The 20882-nt window shown below is 43.6% G+C and overlaps 1 protein-coding gene across 1 annotated transcript in view; it reads left to right on the top strand.

Moving 5' to 3' along the window:
* Nucleotides 1-20882, top strand: part of LOC119160928 (nose resistant to fluoxetine protein 6) — a 119767-nt gene that overhangs the window by 82731 nt on the left and 16154 nt on the right. The window contains exons 4-6 of the mRNA XM_037413206.2: nt 3792-3903; nt 5153-5279; nt 20281-20405. Coding sequence (XP_037269103.1) covers nt 3792-3903; nt 5153-5279; nt 20281-20405 — 364 coding nt within the window. The remainder of the gene's footprint in view (nt 1-3791; nt 3904-5152; nt 5280-20280; nt 20406-20882) is intronic.

The following is a 20882-nucleotide window of genomic DNA, read 5'->3' as shown; positions in this document are numbered from 1 at the left end:
GTTCTGCATTGTATGTATTAAACAAACTCTTTGTTATTGACATGGCGTGTTGGAAGACAACGATGAAGTGCGACCGCGAGTGCACTGGCGCGTTTGCACGAGCGTCACCCATACGTCTTTAGCCGGTGCATCGTCCATCGTTCGAGCCACGATCTGTAAGTTGTTGATGCCTCCTTGTGCGTGAGTCGGCAGCGACCCCCGGCTGTGAAGATGTAAGGCTGTTTTATTTTGGTAGTGTCGTGGCTATAGTTTAACCAGCACATGACAATGAAAATCATTTGTTTCGAAATTGTAGGACTCCAATATTTGTGTTAATCTAAACTGTTCGATATCACAAAGCTACGTTACATGTAACGCCGTTTTGGTTTCACAGCGGAGATGCTTATGCCGGCCGTGAAAATTTTGGTGAACAGAGAATCCTCCGAGGATCGCCTCACGGCGCATGAATATTATGATGCTGGCCTATACGTGGTTCACACCCACTCTGGTGGATTGGCCGAGAAGCGAATAGTCTATAAGTAAAAGTGTTCCCGTAAGAATTGTTGTTGTTGTTGTTGTTGTTTCCCTGTAGAAATGGCTCGTACCCAAAGAAGGGGATTGGCCGATTTTAAGGTGAATTTGCCCTAAACTTTCAGCATTGTGTCATTCCTACAATTTTTTTTGTAACTTAATTTTGATTTGAAATACCGATATCAAGTTTGCAGAAAAAAAATAAGAAAAAGTTTGAGACAGCAATTTAGCAAGAAAATCGTTTAGTCGCAGTGATGTATTCTTGAACGGCAAATAAAACATCCCTGTGGCTGAAACCCAGTGTAGAGGCTCCAAATGAAAGAAGATCAGGCTGTGATAGTTGCATGCCCAGTCTTTGAAGAGGTGGTGCTAGTATGCTTTGCCTGAATAAATCGAAACGGCGACAATGTAATAAAAAATGACTGATCGTTTCCTCTTGATTACAGTAAATGCACATAGGGGAATTCAATATGCCTGATCTATGCAAGTAAAAATTGAGGGAGGTAACGCGGCAACGAAATTTCGTGATGACAACTTCCATCATCCTTGATTTAGTCAGTTCACTGCGCCAGGGAAATAACAAGTGTTTGTACTCTGGAGAAGCCGTCAGTGCAGGGTCAGATAAATTTTGCCTGATTTTAAGTGTGCGAAATCGCGCCACCGTAATGTATACTGTATGAGGGAAGATAGGAATAATTGGTGTCGAAAGGGATGCCTTCGCAAGAGAATCAGCTATTTCGTTTAACAACAAACCTTTGTGCCCTGGTGTCCAGATTAAATGAATACTTCGGAGATGACAGGGGATCAACGATTTAAAAAGTTTCACTATAGGTGAGTGACCAGATGCGGACAGAGAAGAGCACACTGATAATGAATCAGTTATGACTGCTACAACTGGAATGGAAATATTTACCTTTCGCAAAGCTAACATTATTGCCATGAATTCAGCCAGAAAGACAGGAAGAAAGTCCGGTAAGCGAAGTGAAAATGACCAATCAAGTACGGGGCAATATATTCCAACGCCTGATTTTTCATGTGATTGAGATGCGTCCGTTGCTATAATGACATTTGTTGGCAGAGTACTTAAATGGTCCTGCAATAAACCATTTAAGAATTGTATGGGTAAATAATTATCTCTCTTCGTCCTCTGCCTCATCTACTTCCTTGCTCCTAGAACACGCGCCGATTATCGGGAGTGGGATACAGTAGCTCTGATGCGTGAGAGCGTTAGTAGAGACAACTAGAAAGATAAAGAATGAGGGAGAGAGATACAGAGGGAACGGGAAATTCCCGGAAAAAAGTTTCTTCGCCAGGCGAGGTTCGAGCCCGCGTACCCACTATACGAAGGCGCGCGTCCTAACCACTCTGCTATCTAGGCACGATAGCCTTGTATAATCTAGTATTGCAAGAGGGTGGTGGTAGTAAGCTTGAGGAGGTGGCAGAGGAGGATGGAGAGAGAGAAACAAGGCACTGAAAGAAATAGAGAGCGATAGAACGAGATGGAAAGAAACAGGAAGCAAGAAACGCAGAAAAAAAAGAAGTGTACATTTAAGGGCTTGTTTTTCGTTGTAAGACACAGTATTAAGGAGGACTGACTGACAACGATTCCAAGAAAAGTATAAAAGATGTTGTTAGAAGTGACTGTAATGTAAGTGCGAAGAAAAAAGTGATCGAATAGATAACTTGCTGTCTGCTGGGAATTTTTTGGATTTCTATGTAGACGGGTGTTCTTTGCGTTTCACCTCAATCAAAATGCGGCAACTATGACCGTGAATCTAACCCACTCCCCTGCATTTAGCAGTGTGACAGCCTTCCTGCTTAGTGACCAAGGCTGGTGCCTGGAATAAGATGAATGCGAAGAAGCTGGTATTATATTTGTATGCCAACATTTTCTGTCATAGCATCAAGAAAAAAGAAGGTTAGAGTGGCGTTTTTGTGCTGCATGTGCTAATCTAACAAAGGGAAACAGACAACCACCCATTTGACGCACGATTGCACAAGGAAATCCGCACGGATTTCTCAGAAAGAAAAGCCTCATTTTCCCTTCCTTAACGCTTCCGTTACCTCGCGGAATTCTGTAGAACCTATTTGCATTTCGTGTATTAATGTGTTGTGAGTCAGCGGTGATGGTGACCGGCTTACACAGTTTGTCTCTGTATTCCCTTTCTGTGAACTTTAACCTTCATCTTCGTGCAGTGTAGGGCACGGCGAATGATGTCTTACGTCTTTAAGTTGACCTCCCTACGTTTACCACACCATCGATTATCTGCGAGAAAAGAATTGAATTATCAGCTAGTATAGGCGTCATGTACAAAGCGTTTAGGTACATTTAGTTCAAAACAAGACGGGTCCAAGCAGTAGGTGATGTTCGTAAGCTCTGACATTGACATTAAGCCAAACACATGGTTGTTGTTATTCCATCATCGTTATCAAATTTCAATAAATTGATAATTATTACTCGGGATTATGCATTTAGAAGTCTTGGTCGTCATTTTATGAACATCTTAAAGTCTGCGCCACAACTGCGTCTTTATCCTGTATCGCTGTGAAGGTACGAAAAAAAACTGAGGAGAGGCTTTAACGTTTCCCATGCTTTCTGAAATTGCAAATACAACCGACACAAATGACAACTTTTGATTTACAGGAGTCTTAGGTAAATGACTATGACTAAGAAACCGTGTAACTTTTCTAGCAAAACCATTGGTTTATTCTAAAAGACGATCGCCTCTAGCTGAACAATCGGCTGCTTTCAGAACAAGCTCTCGAACATCGTCTTCATCTTTCTCGGCGGTAAAAAGACCCGCGGTGAATCATTTTGACTAGGAATGTAACCCACGTAGTGCGCAAATTCAGCTTAAATTTTTTCCTTCCCCCATAATTTTTTCCTTTTCCATTTTTCTAACGTGCGAAAGCCAACCAGAAGCTTTTCCGTTGAGCTTTCCTGCTTTCTTCCTTCCTTCCTTGTACTCCTCTATGAACGTATTTCTATTCGGTACTCAACGTTTAACCAACAAATATTCAAACATAATTGTCTTGTAGCCCGACTCATGGAAGGCTTTCGCAGATTATTGTGCGGGAGTTTTACATCCCCCTGCCGACCATCGGTGTCCACAGAGGGTGAAAAACGGCCACTCGCCCCCCTCAATCTAGACCAGCACTTGCCCCGACCTAAGCCTCACCTGCGCTCTCCCTCTCCCCCAAACATGATGCAACACAGAGTTGTATCTCCCAAGACAATAATCTTCCGAGACTCATGAACGCAACTTTTTTTTTCATCACAGAAAGGTGATCTCAAGGATGTCGGAGAGTTGATGGACGAATTTCCTGGCTTTCTGGGACTTTGCCTCCCGTCAGCGTGTTCTGAGAAAGCAATCAGGGCCATCGGAGCTGGAGGTAGGTGCTATAGTTTAGTAACATGAATAACAAAAAGAAACAGAGAATTTCGTAATAGTGTACTTATGGTGGTCCTTTGTGAGAATCATGCCCCGCCGTGGTGGTCTAGTGGCTAAGGTACTCGGCTGGTGACCCGCTGGTCGTGGGCTCGAATCCCGGCTTCGGCGGCTGCATTTGCGATGGAGGCGGAAATGGTGTAGGCCCGTGTGCTCAGATTTGGGCCCACGTTGAAGAACCCCAGGTGGTCGAAATTTCCGGAGCCCTCCACTACAACGTCTCTCATAATCGTATGGTGGTTTTGGGACGTTCAACCCCACATATCATTAGTGAGAATCAATTTCAAAAGCGCGTTTTAGACAATTGTTGTAGTGTAGTTCAGTTTGTGTTGAATAAGCTTTATTTGCCCAACGATTGTTGCTGCACCCGGGGCTAGGCTGCCAGGCATTCGTCGTTTGAGGAACACCTTTCGAGGTCCTAGGCGACAGCCCTGGCCCGCTGGACCATAATTGCTTACTAGTCACAGCTGGCCTCTAAAGAAAAGAAATCAAAGAACAGTTATTACAAAAAAAAGTCACCCGGAACCACCTCTAACCACTGATATGAATGGGTGTACAACAGTATAGGATCGAACGACAAAAATAATTTCATTATACCGAGCCAGAAGGCATTCTTTCGGTTTCACCTGGCATTCACAACATTGCGTGGATACAAAGAGTAAAGGACTAACACCCACAGCAAGATTAAGGACTGAACACACGTCCGCATACATACGCACGCACACATGCACGCGATCACAGATGTCGAATTCTGAATGTTTTTTATCGCTGAGTGTGTCATCAAGGATGGCATGACACAGTGTTTATTTGTGCATTATCATACATACAGCTTGCATCGCCAGCGGGTGCATTAGCGGATCACTGTCCTAAGATGTTTCCTGCGTGCTCGAGTTTGAACATTGTCACTCCAACTCTCCAAACCAATTAAATACGGAAAGGCGTTGATCCCGAGTTCAAACCCCGGACCAGGGCAAATTTTTCGGCAACTAAGCTGATTTTTTTTTTCTGAAAAGTTCGTTCAGAATTTCTTCTGGCTCCATGCTATACAAACGGGTTGTGGTCTTCTTTCCCTTTCTTAACCCTTCCGCCACTTTGCGGGTTTCCGCAGAACTCATTTGCAATGCTAGCTCATAACTAAGTTGAAATGATTTTTCCGTTTCATTTACATTAACATGTATCTCTCTTCCTTTCAGTTCTGTTTTACGTTTCGCAACTGGGCATGAAAGCCCCGGATGTGAAGTTGGGCATTCAGTTAGCAGAATGTGTGACGAAGGAGAAGCTCAGCACACCTGAGCAGTCGTCTACATTGCTCGCGGCATCGTAAGTACACAGTATACGCTTTACGTTCCCTGAACTTGCTATTTGCGTAGTGAGGTCTTTTCTTCCTTTCTTACACGCTCATTGGGTATAATATGCTACCATATGATATACCTGCAAAATGAGTCCGATTATACTTCTCAAAAACAAATTCTTTAACAAGCGCTCATATTCTCACAGCGAGCTTTGCACGGGAGTTGGCGCTAAGGACTCGTGCATTCATGTTCTAACAATTGTAGAGATATGTCAAAAACAAAATGGTTGATTTCGTTTTGTTATGTTGAAAAACTGCACCTTTTCACTACCTTTTTTTATTGCAACAAAATAGTGGACACTTTCACCTTCAGAGTCTATGCGTACTCTTGTTTTCTTGAAGTTTTAAGCATTGCAGCAGTGAACACCTTGACTAGTTGTGGACCTTGTTTGAAAACCACGTGAAAAGCAGATGTACAATGTCCTTGAATGCCGACAACTATTTTATACGCCTTCACTGCAGTATTTTCACACTCCACATTTCCCCCGTACATATATTGTCCTCTCTTTCGATTTCGCGTGCGTTCCTTACTTCTCACTCGTGTTCATTCTTATAATCCGGTTCGGTGCCAGGATAACGATTGGGGGTCTGAGGGTGCCACGGCATGACACATGATTATGCGTGGTCATCGCTCTTCGCCTACCGGCCGCTGCCAAGCGCGCGAGCACTAAAACTAATCTGCGCAAACTGTTCCATGTATAGGGAAATGGGTCAATACCATTTGATGCGGTACTGCACAACAAGAAGGCTGTTTTATCTCTGCCACGCATCGACCCGTAATGAGGGAAATAAAATAAATAATAAGATATTCGATTTCTGTGTGGGCACCGCACCTGGGTCGTTTTCGTGGCAGGTGGGTGCTCTACAACGCAGCCACGCGTGTGCTCGTGAATACAGTGAAAATAACTTCCTCCCCTTGAAAATTCAGTCAAAGTAACTTTCGTTATTTACAAATACGCGCGTCCTGCGTACATGCTTCACCATATAGCAGGAAATATTGCAGTAATAATGCGTGGTACAAGCGTACATTGCCATTGAGCGCCAGAACATGATAATTATAATGACCTATGGTTTAAAGACGATAACCCACTACAAAAATACGCTTCCTGTTCCATCAAGGCCAGGTAGTGGGTGCATAGCAAGTTCGAAAAGATCTCATGCACTAAGTGTTTGGAGTACGCACTGGGGACAGAATATTGCTACCGCTTTCAATTCCTAAAGGCGAAGCTTAAGTGTCCCCCAATGTTTTTTTTGTGTGTGTGTGCACGTGTGTGTGTGCACGTGTGTGTGTGTGTGTGTGTGTGTGTGTGTGTGTGTGTGTGTGTGTGTGTGTGTGTGTGTGTGTGTGGGGGGGGGGGGGGGGGGGCACGGATGAAAGATTGTACGGAAAATGTGGACGGATGCATCAAATAATGTGAAGGGTGCGTAGAATATACGGGGTGTACTGAGTTCCACTTCACTGAAGAATCAGTGTGTGGTAGAGCTGTAGTTTGTCGGATGCAAAAACCTCGGTTGCGCCACCGGCAGCTGCAGCACTGGAAGCTACATCTTACCCATAAGGCATCAGAAATGCTGCGAAGTTCCCGCATCGAAATAAAACAAAAAGATGCCACCCGCATTTTCCCACGGGGGGAACTCTATTAAATGCGTCGCAGAGAGGGAGGGGGGTATCACATGAATGATGCGTAATTCGGCATGGTTTAAGATTGCTTAATTATTATTTCGCTTTTAATAGTTCTATTTATTGAATGAACAAGAAGCGTTGCTTTCAACGTCAAGTGAAAGGCAAGCCTCAGTGACGCCCTTGACTGCATTTGGAACGCGTGATCGATTGCCTGCAATACGGGGTGGCCAGTGAGCGGTTGTGCAGCGCGAGTGGTTTTGTTTTAACTAGCAGACGCTGCCTGCGTTGGCCTTGCGAGGCGAGAGAGGGGGAGGCGAGCGACAGTATTGCGGGTGTCTTCCTGGGCCGGCACGAGACGCAAGCATGCGTCTCATGCCGATGAGTGCATGCCCCGAGCGCGCGTGGTGTTTTTCTGTTTCGAGAATTCGTTTCTGAAGCGTGGTTGTCGCTAACCGCGGTTCAAGGCGGTTAACTGTGGTTAGTCGTAACCGCGCTTAGCTTGCCTGTGCAGCATGGGTATAAGAAACTCTCCGCATTTAAAAGGACCTAAGTATTCATTCACGACTGCATTGCTGTCTATGCTCAGTCCAGTGGCCGTGATCAGACGCTAACATAGAGAGACAGACAATGAACGTTATCGAGGTCCTGAGGGGCGACTGGGAAAGTCCCTTTATGGAGAAGGAGCCGCCGCAGGCAGCTCCCATGTCGGAACGGGCAGGCGGTGCCTGACCGCCTCGTCGCAGGCCCTCTGTAGCTGAGTGGCGAGGTCAGAGCTCTTGAGCGCCTCATCCCACTCTGCTTCTGTGGTGAGACGATCGTTGTCCCGTAACAAAGGACACCGCTAGAACATGTGTTCTAAAGTGCAGAAGGGATCTCCACAATCTGGGCAATTGGGCTCGTAGGAGTCCGCGTGCCTGCTACTGCTGGATTAGCTGGGTAGGACTCAATCTGTAAAGGCACGTTTACACTAGAGAGACACGACACCGATTTTGGCATGCCAGTTGTCTTTAAGAGTGTCTTTTCTTTTGTCGTTGGCCTATGTACACTGCAAAGACACAAACAGTCTCCTAGTGGTCTCTAGAGGACCCCGCTCGCGCGATGTGATGCTCACAGTATTTCGTTGGCCAATTCTGTAGTCACATTGGTGGCACACGCAGCGACACTGACTAAACTTGCACACCTGCACATCATTTTCAGCCGTGCTCCCCACTCTGACATTGTCCCTCTCAGGCTAAGCGGTGCAGCCCCCGTATAGTCCATGGTAAGGAGGGATTGGGATGAGGATATACAATAAGTTAGCGAACAAAAGACTTCTTGGGTGCTCGAGCTGCCTATTCAGACGCCGCAGAAGCCTCGGAGAGAGCATTGTTAACTCCCCCAAGATTGCCTGCTTCGTGGTTAGACATGAGGCGAATTTCCTCTCAGCCGCCGATCTCCCGACGACACGCCTACGACGTGTCTACGGATGCGTTTTGCTGGGGTTTTCGGTCTCTCATCATGTTACACTACGGTGAAATGATGTCTTTTGAGGTGTCAACGTCGTCATCGGCCTAGTGTGACCATGCGGTCGGGCAACTTCGTCGGCGGGCGACTCGTCTTCCGATGGTTTCAGTCTGCCTCGTGTTTTCGCCGGGGTCATGTCAGTGTCGTGTCGCTCAAGTGTAAACGCGCCTTAACATTTGAAAGGTGGAAGACAGGCCTAGAGACCTTGGCGTCAGGGGGGGGGGGGGGGGGGACAGACCCTCCAGCTGAGTTTGTAGTGATTGGTCACATCGTTGAACGTCTGGAGCGAGTCTTTCTGGAGCCCCGCGTCCGCAGCTGCGAGTCCTTCGGAGTACTTCTAGCGTACTTACGCTAGAAAGACTCCGAAGACTCGAACGATCTACGGACGACAACACTCATCCTTTCAGATACCCATGTTTTTAAACAAAATCGACAGCCTCCTAGATATAAATTGTACAGTTTCTAAGCATACGATCAGGATGATACTGATTGAAAACATTGAATTTTCTTGACTATCGTTCTATGTGTCCTCTTTGCCTAAGTAGTATTTGATGCTTTTTATGTGTGTGTTCTTTTTGCTATGCTTCCCTGTGTATATTATAATTTTTGTATATCTTTCGCATTAGCGATGAGAAGTCACAACTTATATCTAATTGGCATTTAAAACATTACGATTGTTATGTATATATTTGTTTACTAGAAATAACACTTTATTACTGTTGTATGTGTTACAGTATTTGCACATGTACCTTCTGTATTTTTGTATATTTTTGTATTTTTCTGTATCCTGCAAATTTCTTATGACAGCCTGTCTGCCTCACTGTATTTGGAGCAAAGGCCCTTAGTCAGGCTTTCAGCCTTTTGCCTTCGCTCCATTTTCTGTACTGGCACAGAAAGAAACAAATAAAAAAAGAAAGAAAGAAAGAAAGCAAGAAAGGAAGAACCACCTCCCCGGCGCGGTGGATAAGTTCACGCGCGCGGGCATGGACCAGCTCGTTGGCGTTAGGAACGACGGAAGATACCGTAGTCCCCATATGGACTGGAAACCAAGTGATGACATTGGCGCTAACGCTCCTGCCGCAAAGAAAGGAGGCCGCCTCCGCTGAGACTGAGCCCGAGGCGAAGGCCCGGACTGCCACCCGGAAATGCGTATAGATGTATGCTTTCATCCTGCAGATTGAGGGCCACCGCCACCTGCTCCGCCAACACCGGTGACGAGCCCCGCACCGAAGCAGCGTTAAGAAGGTTGCTCCTGTGATATATCACGGTCGCCACCCACGAACTGTATTGGATGGCTTCGACGAGCGTGAGGAATTGAGGATTGCCGACGATGGAATTGAGAAGCACGGCTGCCCTGGCCCTTCGTCTGCCAACATTGTGTTGTAGGTTCACGTTGTGCGAGATTGGTGAGACTACGATAACTTCTCGCGTCTGCGCGTCCAGTGCGCACCGCCTCTTCCTGATCGCAGTGGGATTGCACCCAAGGGCATCCATGACCCTCGGTCTCGCAGGTGATGAAGAGAGCCTGGCTACCTGGGCTGTCAGTTGTACCTCTACAACCTCGTCGAGGGTATTGTGGATGCCTAGTTGCATAAGCTTATCTGTGCTGGCTCCCACGGGGATACCAAGCACCTTTATGACGCTCTTACGCATCAGTGCTTCGAGCTTTGCTGTTTCATATCCATGCCAGTGATGCGCAGCGGTCACATATGTGATATGGCTAATTAGGAAGCCGTGGTACAACCTGAGCAGGTTGTCCGCCCTCCGCGGCAGTGGGGCACACTGGTGGTGAGCCTGACCATTTCGTTGGTTTTGGTGGCGATACAAGCGATCGCTTGCCCGTTGCAACCGTTTCACTCGATCAGCATACCAAGAACGCGGATCACTTGAACTCTTGCAATTACCTGCCCGACGGCCATGCCAATAAAAATGTCGACCTTCTCAAGAGGGAGTTGTCTTTTGGAGATGCGCCACCTCTGGTACGATGATACAAAAGGTGTTCGGACTTGGACGGGGAGAGCCGGAACCCCTGCCTACGAAGAATTCCTCTGTGCAGCTCAAGGCCACCTCCAGCGATTCCTCGACTCTACCTTCACTGTTGCCGTCACTCCACACCGTGATTTCATCGGCGTAGAGAGCGTGATTTACTTGAGAGAGATAAGCGGAGAGGCCACCCACGGCGATGTCGAAAAGAAGCAAGAAGCGGCGAGATTACCGACTCCTGAGGATTGCCCCTCGCCCCCAACACGAAGGGATAAGACGTTCGTTACCTCACCAACCTTGAGGATGGCGCGTCTGCCTCGAAGGAACGAAGGGATCAACCTGTGAAACTTCCACCCAAGGCCCATGTCTGAAATAGAATTGAAGATGTGCTGATGCAAAGTACTATCGAAGGCATTTTCGAAATCCAGTGCCAGTATACCCCTGACGTCTCTGGTGTTGCTATCGGTGCTTAATGAGTTTCGAGACGGCTTGAGTAGATAAACGTGGGCGAAAGCCCATCATGTTGTATAGGAGAAGAGTTTGCGTTCCTTAATATAATTAGATATACGCTTGTGAATGGCGTGTTCTGTGGGTTTTTCCATGCACAAAGTAAGCGAGATTGACCGCAGGTTATTTAGATTGGGGGTGCGACCTGACTTAGGTATGAGAATTACTAATGCTATCTTCCAATCAGTCGGGACTTCACCCATTTCGCACATGTGAATGATGACTTCTGTCATGGTGGCGACGGACTGCTCGTCTGGATTGCGGAGCAGCCGGTTTGAAATGCCGTCTGGCCCTGGGGCCAAGCGGACGTCACGACAGAGAAGCGCTTCCCACACCTCGCTTTTTGAAAAAGGAGGCTCGAGGTCCTCCCTCTGGAGGCCCCTGTATCGTGTGTAGTTCGCATCAATTGAGGGGCCTCTGGGTAGGTATCTGTCGGCCAACGACCACAGAATGTTGTCTGCCGTGGAGCCCTCCTGTGTGGCTTCATGCAAGACTCTATCCACTGCCACTCTTCGGTTGTACTTAGAGGTACACTACCCTACTGGATGCTTTAAGAGATTGCACTTGCCTCCCGCGCGCTTTTGCCCATCAACCAAATTGCAAAGCACGTCCCACTGCTGTTTAGCAAGCATGTGACAGTGTTCCGCAATAGTTCGGTTGAGTTCAGTTATCACTTTACGGAGCCTACAATTGAGCCGTTGCCCCTTCCATCTAGCTAAGAGAGCAACCTTGGCCTCAAGGAGGTCAGCGAGACGACTGTCCATCTTGTTACCCTTGAGGTCCATGCGGACTCTTTTGGTGGCAGACTCGTCGTCCCTTTTCAATTGCGACAAGCAGTATTTAAAGTCTGTAACATCCACTGTCTTGCTTCCCTGATTTTGCGAAAGAGGTCCCAATCGGTCACCCGGAATTTGCGACGTGGCCCGCTCGACACTTCGAAGGAGATGGCTAGGGCGAAGAGATCACAACCGAAGTTTTTGTGCAGGTTATGCCACGATGACGGTCCCACCCCCTTGACGAAGGCAAGGTCTGGTGTGGAGACCCTAGTTGTCGAAGTGCTCGTTCTGGTAGAAATGATGGATCTGTCAAGAGTGCGAGCACGTGATCAGTGGCCGTTTGCCAGAGGTCACTCCCCTTCATGAAGGACAGGGTAGGCCCCGCTCGTAATGAGGGTGGGGGGTGAAGTCGCCCGCGACACAGATGGGCGCCCGCCGCCCGCCCAACGGGCTTCGCCACAAGGGATGCAAATCGGAGTCTGTGGCCCCTGAGGGAACTGTATATGTTTAGAATAAAGGTGCTAGATTTTAGCTAAGCGTTGAGAATAATTTCAATTAGACAATGTTCGACCTCGCTGTGGTCCATGCAAATATAGTGTACTAGAAGAGAACGTCTCCTAGACACGAGGAAGCAAATGCCCCTCTTTCCGTCACTAAAGATGGAGTGAGACCTGTAATCCTGCGGCGAATCTGCCTCCCTTGGTGTTGTGTCCCAAACCACTCCCGAGTTCCGAGCGAGCCTCTGAGCGGTATACAATGAAGTGGTGGACGACCGTTGCAGACGACTCCGGTCATCAAGACTCCTCCTCCTCCTCCTCCATCCGCCGCTCGATACAACGATCCGCCGCTCACTTACAGTGGGCCTGATTGAACCAGGCGGCAGTGACCTCCATATTGCTGTACGCTGTACCTCTGGTCGAGTTGACCCCAGCCTGACAGCGTCTGTTCGAGGGACTCCACAGGAAGGCAGTGAGGAACATCCTAGGACTTCCCAAGGCATCACCAATTGCTGCTACTCTGGCGGAAGCAGGTGAATGGCCACTCCAGTTTTTCATGCTGCACCGAGCCCTAGGACACATAGACCGTCTCCACCGAGCCCCAGATGGCAAGGCCATGCTGAGCCGACTGCGCAACCAGCCACCATCCCACACGAGGGCCATATGCAAGCTGTACGAGGAAGTCGTCATGGAAAGGCCCAGACCAGTCTCAACTCCTCCGCCACACAAACCTCCGCCAGAAGCACGCACCTCCTTCTACGGGACATCCAAGCACCACTCACCGGCGGTGGCACTCCAGCAAGCAGCCGCCTGTAAAATAGAGGAAGCGCTTCAAGGCAAGCTGCTCACATTCACAGATGGTTCAGTCCTCTTGGATGGGTCAGCGGCAGCAGCACGCACTATCGCAGCCACTGGAACCAGCTGACAGTGCAGAATACCGTTCAAGGCGAGCTAAACTGCAGCTGAACTGGCAGGCCTGAACCTGGCTGCTGAGATCATAGCAGAACACCTCCCCAGTCTCACCGGTGGCAATTCCCAGTTACTCCAAGCCTACTCTTCAGTCCCTGGCTGACATCCGACGCCAAGGGCTCACAGCCTGCCTCCTGAGGACCAAATTCGCAGCCCTCGCTGTCGCAGGAGTGTCTGTTTCGTACGTTTTGGCTGAAGTTTCGTAAGTTTCGTACAGTTTCGTACGTTTTGGCTGAAGTTGAAGGGCACTGTATGGTGGCACGCGCAATGCTGATGAGAGGAAGAAAATATGAGATGGCACCGCGGACGCTTTAGGGGCTAAGCTCCTTAGGCCGTTGGTCGTTTCCTTTTCCGTATATAGTATGTAGCCACCTCTAGTTTATGTCTTGCTCAATAGATGGTGTTGTGTGTATATGTCTTTGGGAATAATATAACTAGATGTAGTTAGTAGTTTTCACAGCATACCCACGAAGCAAATGATGATGATTTGGGTGAAGCGTCATCGTCTTTCCATGTGCCTAACCGTCCGTCCGTCCGTGCTTCTGTCCGTCCGTGCTTCCTTCCGTGCGTCCATCTGTCTAGCCATCCGTTCTTCCGTTCATCCATGCGTCCGTCCGTCTGTGCTTCCGTCCGTGAGTCCGTAAATGCATACGTGCTTCTGTTCGTCAATCCGTGCGTCCATCAGTCCGTCCGTGCTTCTGTTCGTCTGCCCGTGCCCCTGTCTGTGTGTCCATCTCTCCATACATCAGGATGGACGAACGAATGGAAGCAACAAAGAATGGACGAACAGATGGACGCATGGATGGATGCTTCGTCCCGCTCGCATCATTTACTCTGTGGATATGCTGTGATTTTTGAAAGAAACTAGGAAAAAAAAAGAAAGAAGGAAAGAAATAAACTAAGAAAGGAAAAAGGAATCAAAGAAAGAAACACAAAATAAAAAAACAAACAAGATAAAAAGAAAGCAAAAACGAATTGAAAAAAGGAACAAAGAAAAGAAGAGAGAGAAAATGAGCAGAAAAAGAAAAAAACCAAAAAAGAAACACAAAGAAAAAAGAAACAAAGAAAGAGAGGAAGAAAGCAACAAAGAAAAAAAGAGAAAGGCAGAGAGAAAGAAGAAGAAATGAAGAAATAAAAAAGGAACAAAAGCATAGAAAGAAACAAAGAAAGATGCAAAAGGAAGAGAGAAAAAACAGAGAAAGATACAAAGGAAGTAAGGATCGCACAAAGAAAAAAGAGAGAAAGAAACGAAAAAAAATCAAAGAAACAAACTAAGAGAGAGAAAAGAACAAATGAATAAAGAGGGAAATAAATAAAGGAAGAAACAAAAAACAAAGAAAGGAAAAACGGATAAAAAAACAAAGAAAAACAGAGAGAGGGAAAAAGAAAGGAAGAAAACGACAAGGGAAAGAAAGGGAGAAACAAGGAAAGCAAAGCGGAAAAGAAACAAAGAAAAGAGAAAGAAAGAAAAAGAAGAGTCAGAGAAACAAACAAAAAATGAAAGAGATGGCAACAAGAACCGATAAAGAAAGAGAAAGAAATAAAGAAAAAGACAATGAAAGTAAGCAAGAAATATACAAAGAAGGCAGGAAAAAAAGAAAGAGAGAAAGAAATGAAGAAAAAGGGAGAGAGAAAAAACAAAGAGAGCAAGAGAGAAAGAAAGAAACAAAGAAAGAGACAGAACAAGAAACAAGAAAACACAAAAATACGAACAGAAAAATCAAAGAAAAAAGAAAGAGAAAGGAATAAAGAAAGAGAAAAGGAAAGAAACAAAGAGAGAACAGCACTGAAATAGAGCAAAAAAGAAACCAAGAAAGATAGAAAAAGAAACTAAGAAATAGATATATAAAAAGAAAAGAACAAAAATTAAAGAGAAAGAAGAATACAACATAGGAAACAAAGAAATAAGAAAGAAAGAAACAAAAAAGAGAAACGAGCAAACAAACAAAGAAAAATAAAGATAGAGAAAAGAAGAAACAGACAGAGAAAGGAACTGATAAAGAAAAAGATACAAAGAAAGAAAGAAGGAATCAAAGAAAGACAGACAGGAAGGAAAAAGAAAGAAAAGAAAGAAAAAAAGAGAGAAACAAACAAAGCAAAAGAGAGAGAAAGAAACAAACATAGAATGAAAGAATGAAAGCTACAAAGAAACAAAAGAGAAAAATAATAAAAAATGAACAAGAGAAATAATCAAACGAGGAGACATAGAAACAAACATATAAGAAAATAAAAAAACGACGAAAGAAAGAGAGAAAAAGAGAGAAAGAAACATATAAATAAATAGAGAAAGAAACGAAAAAAAAGACTAGAAAAAGAAACAAAGAAAAAAGAGAGAAAAAGAAGAGAAGCAACAAAGAAGTAGTGATGGAAACAAAGAAAAAAAAGAAAAACGAAAAAGAAACAAAGAGAAACAGAAACGAACATGTAAAGACAGAAACAAAGGAACAATGAAAACAGAAAGATACAAAGAAAAAAGGAAACAAATAAGGAAAGAAAAAAAAGAAATGTAAAAAAAGCAAACAAAGAAAGAAAGGAAAACAAAGAGAAAAAGAAATTGATAAAGAAAAAGAAAGGGTCAAAGAAAGAGAAACAATTAAACAGATGCAAAAAAAGGAATCAAAGAAGCAAACAGAAACAAAGAAGAAGGAAAAACAAAGAAAGAAAGAGAGAAACAAACAAAGAGATAAAGCAAAAAACAGAAGCAAACAAAGATACAAAGAAATACTTTGAAGAAACGAACCAGGAAAAAAAGAACGAGAGGAAGAAGCAATGAAAGAGAGAGAAGGAAAGAAAGAAAATGAGAAAGACAGAAAGAATCAAATAAAGAGAAATAAACAAAGAAAATATACACAGTTACAAAGAAAAAGAAAAGAAAAAAAGAGAAAGGAACAGATAAAGATAGAGAAAGAACCAAAGAAACAAAAACAGAGAAGTAAATATACAAGGAAAGAGCAAGAATGAACTAAAGACACAAGGATACAAAGAACGAAAGAATCAAACAAAGACAAAAAGAAAGAAAGAGAAACAAGGAAAGCAAAAAAGAAAGAGTGACAGAATTAGAGAAAGAAAAAAAAGAGAACGGAGAGAAAAGAAAGAGAGAAATAAATGAACGAAAAGAAAGAAACAAAGTAAGAGAAAAGAAGCCAACAAGAGAAGAGAGGAGAATAAACAAACAAAAACAGAAAGAATAAAAATTAGAGAAGAAAAGAAAGATGCAAAAAAGAAAAGAAAGAATCAATGAAGTAAGAAAAGGTAGAAAGTAACAAAGAAAAACAGAAAGAAAGAAAAAGAGAGAAAAAGAAACAATGAAAGTAATATACAAATAAAAAATATGCAGGCAAAGAACGAAAGAGAGAAAGGAATAGATAAAGAAATGAAGAAATGGAGAAAGGGAGAGAAAGAAACAAAGAAGGGAGAAAAAGAAGGGAAGCAGCAAAGAAAGATAGAAAGAAAGGGGGAAAGAAACAGAAAGAGAGAGAGAAAAGAAACAAAGAGAGAAAGAAATAAATAAACAGAGGTACAAAAAAATAGGAATAGGGTAAGAAACAAAAAGGCAGAGAGAAAGAAACAAGGAAAGGGAATGTGAAACAAGGAAAAAGAGAGAGAAAATGCCAGAGAGAAAGAAATGAAGCAAGATGAAAGAGAGAAAAAAAGCAAAATAAGAAAGAAAAAAAAGAAACAGACAAGGAAAGAAAGAAACAGATACAAAGAAAGAGAGAATGAAACCAAAAAAGAAAAGAAAGAAGCAAATAAAGAAAAAAGAAACACAGAAAGAAGAGAGAAACAGAAAAAGAAAGAAATAATAAACTAAAAAAGAAATCAATGGAGGAACAGATAAAGAAAGAAAGAAAAAAAGAAACAATGAAAAAATAAAAACAGGAAGAAAGACAAAAAAGACTGAAAGGAAGACAAAAAAGAAAGGAAGATAGAAAGAGAGATTTAAGAAACAAAAATGCGACAAAGACAAAGTAGAAATAAACAAAAAACAGAAAAAAAGAAAGAAACAACCAAAGGTAGAAAGGAACAAAGAGAGGAGTAAGGAAACAAATAAAGAGAGAGATAGAAAGAAAGGAAGAAAGAAACAAAGAATGATTAAGAAACCAATAAAGATGTAAAGGAAGAAAGAAAAAAACGAAGAAAGAACACTACAAAAAGAAGCAAGGAGAATCAACAAAAGAAACAAAGAAAGTAAGAGAAAGAGGAACAGAAGGAGAAAGACAAAAAAAAGAGAGAGAAAGGAACAAAAAAATGGAAAGAAGCAAGGACACATAGAGAGAAATGAACGAAGAGAGAAAGAAGTAAAGAAACAAAGAAAGAGAGAAACAAAGAAAGACAGATGAAAGAAAACAAAGAAAGAAAAAAAGGAAAGAGATAGAAAAAAGAAGCAAAGAGAGACGGAAAGAAACAAAAAAGAAATATTGAATCAAAGATACAAAAAATAAAGAATCAAGGAAAGAAACAAAGACTAAAGATAGATAGATAGATAGATAGATAGATAGATAGATAGATAGATAGATAGATAGATAGATAGATAGATAGATAGATAGATAGATAGATAGATAGATAGATAGATAGATAGATAGATAGATAGATAGATAGATAGATAGATAGATAGATGGATGGATGGATGGATGGATGGACGGATGGACGGACAAACGGACGGACGGACGGACGGACAGACGGACGGACGGACGTAGAGAGAGAGAGTGTTTTTTGCCAAACACTTCGTGTGCACTACGTCAGAACACGTGTGCAGTGCAGGGAAAGCTTGCCCATAGATGTTTCTTTTAGATGTCTTGTCTTGGAACATTACTGCACGTGAAAAAAAGATAATCACGATGGCTTCACAAAGAGTACGTTTAATAAAACTCACTGTGTCCTCTCTCCTTCAGCTTAACGCTTCCTCTATAGTTTATCACGTACAAGTACTGTCAGCGTCAAATGAAACCCGAACAGCGGCATGCCTTCGCGATAGTACAGTGCGTGCCATCCAGCTATCACTGCAGACAAGCACGCGTATATGGGCAGAAATGCCAAACAGTATGCGCGCACCAGTCACCGATGACAACTGGACGAAGTGCACTATACACTGTTCACAAGCCTCGCTGCTGTTCGGGTTTTATTTGATGCTGATAGTGCATGGTAAATGTTCATACGCACCTGCGAACATGCCAATATTCTTCACTATCAGCCATCGCAAGCTCGGGAACTTCGCATCCAAATCTGGAAACATGGTGTATTTATAGATTCCTAGCAACATGGTGTGTTCCTAGGAACACGCCAAGTTTCCAGATTCAGACTGCATTTTAATTCACCAATGCTTTTGGATACACATATAAAGCCCATTAAAGTGTGTTCAGCTGACTAGGCAGCTACAAAGAAGGAATTCAACCAAAAAAGATTAATACACATTGAACTTAGTGCTTCAAGAGGCGAGATATTGTGCCTGAATTATCTGCTTTCTGGAGATAAGATAGCACACGATAAAGTCGTTTCCTCCAGCCTTTAAATCAAAATGCCTTATCTCAATTGTTTTCGTGGGCTAGAATGTCACAATTGTTAAATGATGTAGGATGACAATTGTCTGCCCGAGTGTGGATGGTAGTAGCAGATTGTACAAATTCAGACAAATTCGGGCTCAAGACTTCCAACAAAATTCATTGACGATCCCGTTAGAATTTTTCTTTATGGCACAATTTTATGCTGTTATAAAATAATTACCTTTTTAAGATAGTAAGTTGTGCTTATTCAGATGAGAGTATTATAATAATTGTTCGGATTTAATGTCCCGAAACCACTACGTATATGACTATGAGAGACGCTGTAGTGAAGGACTTCGGAATTTTCGACTACCTGGGTATCTTTAACCTGCACCTAAATCTGAGCTCACGGGCCTGAAGCATTTTTGCCTCTATCGAAAACGCGGCCGCTGCGGTCGGGATTCGATCTCGTGACCTGTGGATCAGCAGTCAAGTGCCCTAGCTTCTAGACCACTGTGACGGGTCACTTATTCAAATCATAGCGTGATGGCACCATTGAGTTTGCAGCAAAAAACTATTCTTTGAATTCTACAAGCTTCAGACCTCAGTCGTTAAATTATAAAAAGCCGTAATGTTGTTACTTATAGTGTAATAATTGCAAATATTGTTAAGAATATTTTTAATAGCTACTATTCTGTAACTATTGCTTTTCGGGAAGTTCGTGACGGTATATGCCAGTGAACATTATTGTGTTTTATCACAATAGTGTTAAGAGCTTGCGTCGCAGGTTGTGGTAAAAAAATTGAGACAGAAGACCTGAATAAATGAAGAATGAAAATTTTCTGTTGAACTCTCCATCAGAGACGGTCCTTGCAGTAAAGTGTTTCACCCCATAGCCTCGCAAATGCTTGAAACACTCCTAAACAGGCGCAGGTCAGTAGGCAGAATTTTTTTTTCTGCCGGGAGGGCGGGGGCACCCTTTTAAGTTTGTGGGGGGTCGGGGCAGGCGGATGTGGCCGAGTACTATTTTGTGTTCTACATGTTATGGCAAAAAATCAAAAGAATTTGGCACGTAAAGATCCGTTAACAAGTGTTGTGTGGCACAAGGGTAGAATCACACAAGGCATCGTGCCATCGAAATCGCACAAAAAGTGTTATAGGCCCACCCACTACAAAAGGCTGAAACATCAATAATAATCAGCAGCACGAACAATATTAGCGAATTGTGCAGCTAAGCATATGGCCTTTGATCATGTAGTAGATTCTTTGTTGATTCGTTATATGACGCATTGTGCCATAGTGGGCACTTCATTGGCAACTAACTGCACACACAGTAGGCATGCATTCTAGCATATAATTTCGAGCAGAGAATGCTATGTGCGCACAGGTTCGCTTACTTGTGCCACGGTTGAGGTGCCCACAGAGAAGAGAAACATCGTAAGCAAGACAAGCTAAGAAAGAGCCCCAATCACGTTGTCGCCTTCTGCCATTGAAGGCAAACCTCAAGTGCCCTGGAGTGTTTCACTACAGTACGAAATCGCATGTGATCCAAGTTCATAATTCATGATTGCTCAGAGGGATTTACTTGTCATTAAGTCAATGCGATTTTCCTTCTTGCTGCTCTTTTGCAGAATTATTGTCGGCATTCTGTTCGTACTAGTCTTCTTGGGAACACTTGTGGATGCCATGTTCCTCATGCTGGTCAACAGGGAGTTTGCCGCAAAGGAAATAGTCAAGGCTCATTCTTACGAAATCAGTGAGTAGATATTTATACAACAGTATACTCCGTAAAACGCCTCACAAAGGGCTGATTCAGGGTGACTTCTAGTGGACAAATTCAAATAGCATAAACTGTCAATCATTGTTTTGCTTTATATAGTTACATAGTGCCGTTGCTTAGTGAATAGCTGCCCTTAATGCGAAAGAAGTTCGTTCGCTCAGCGAACCCCCCGCCACCTAGTAAAGGGGGGGGTTTAAGAGGGGTGAATGCAGTCTCATAACATTTATCATTTTGCATGGATATAGAAGAGAGCTTGTATTTTTTAGCATTTTAGTTGTAATAATAATAAGAGCCCTGAAAATGTCCCAAATGAAATCCGAAAATGTTCCAGCAAACATCAAACATGAAGCAGTTGATTGATATTTATGGAAGTACTTGCTTGTGTGTAAAGCTGATTTATATACCAGCTTAGGAAAGTGTTTAACCATCATTTGTATAGTATTCTAACTTCAA

The sequence above is a fragment of the Rhipicephalus microplus genome, chromosome X (genome assembly GCF_043290135.1).
Source record: "Rhipicephalus microplus isolate Deutch F79 chromosome X, USDA_Rmic, whole genome shotgun sequence".
Lineage (NCBI taxonomy): Eukaryota > Metazoa > Arthropoda > Arachnida > Ixodida > Ixodidae > Rhipicephalus > Rhipicephalus microplus.
This window is presented reverse-complemented; position numbering and strand designations above follow the sequence as displayed.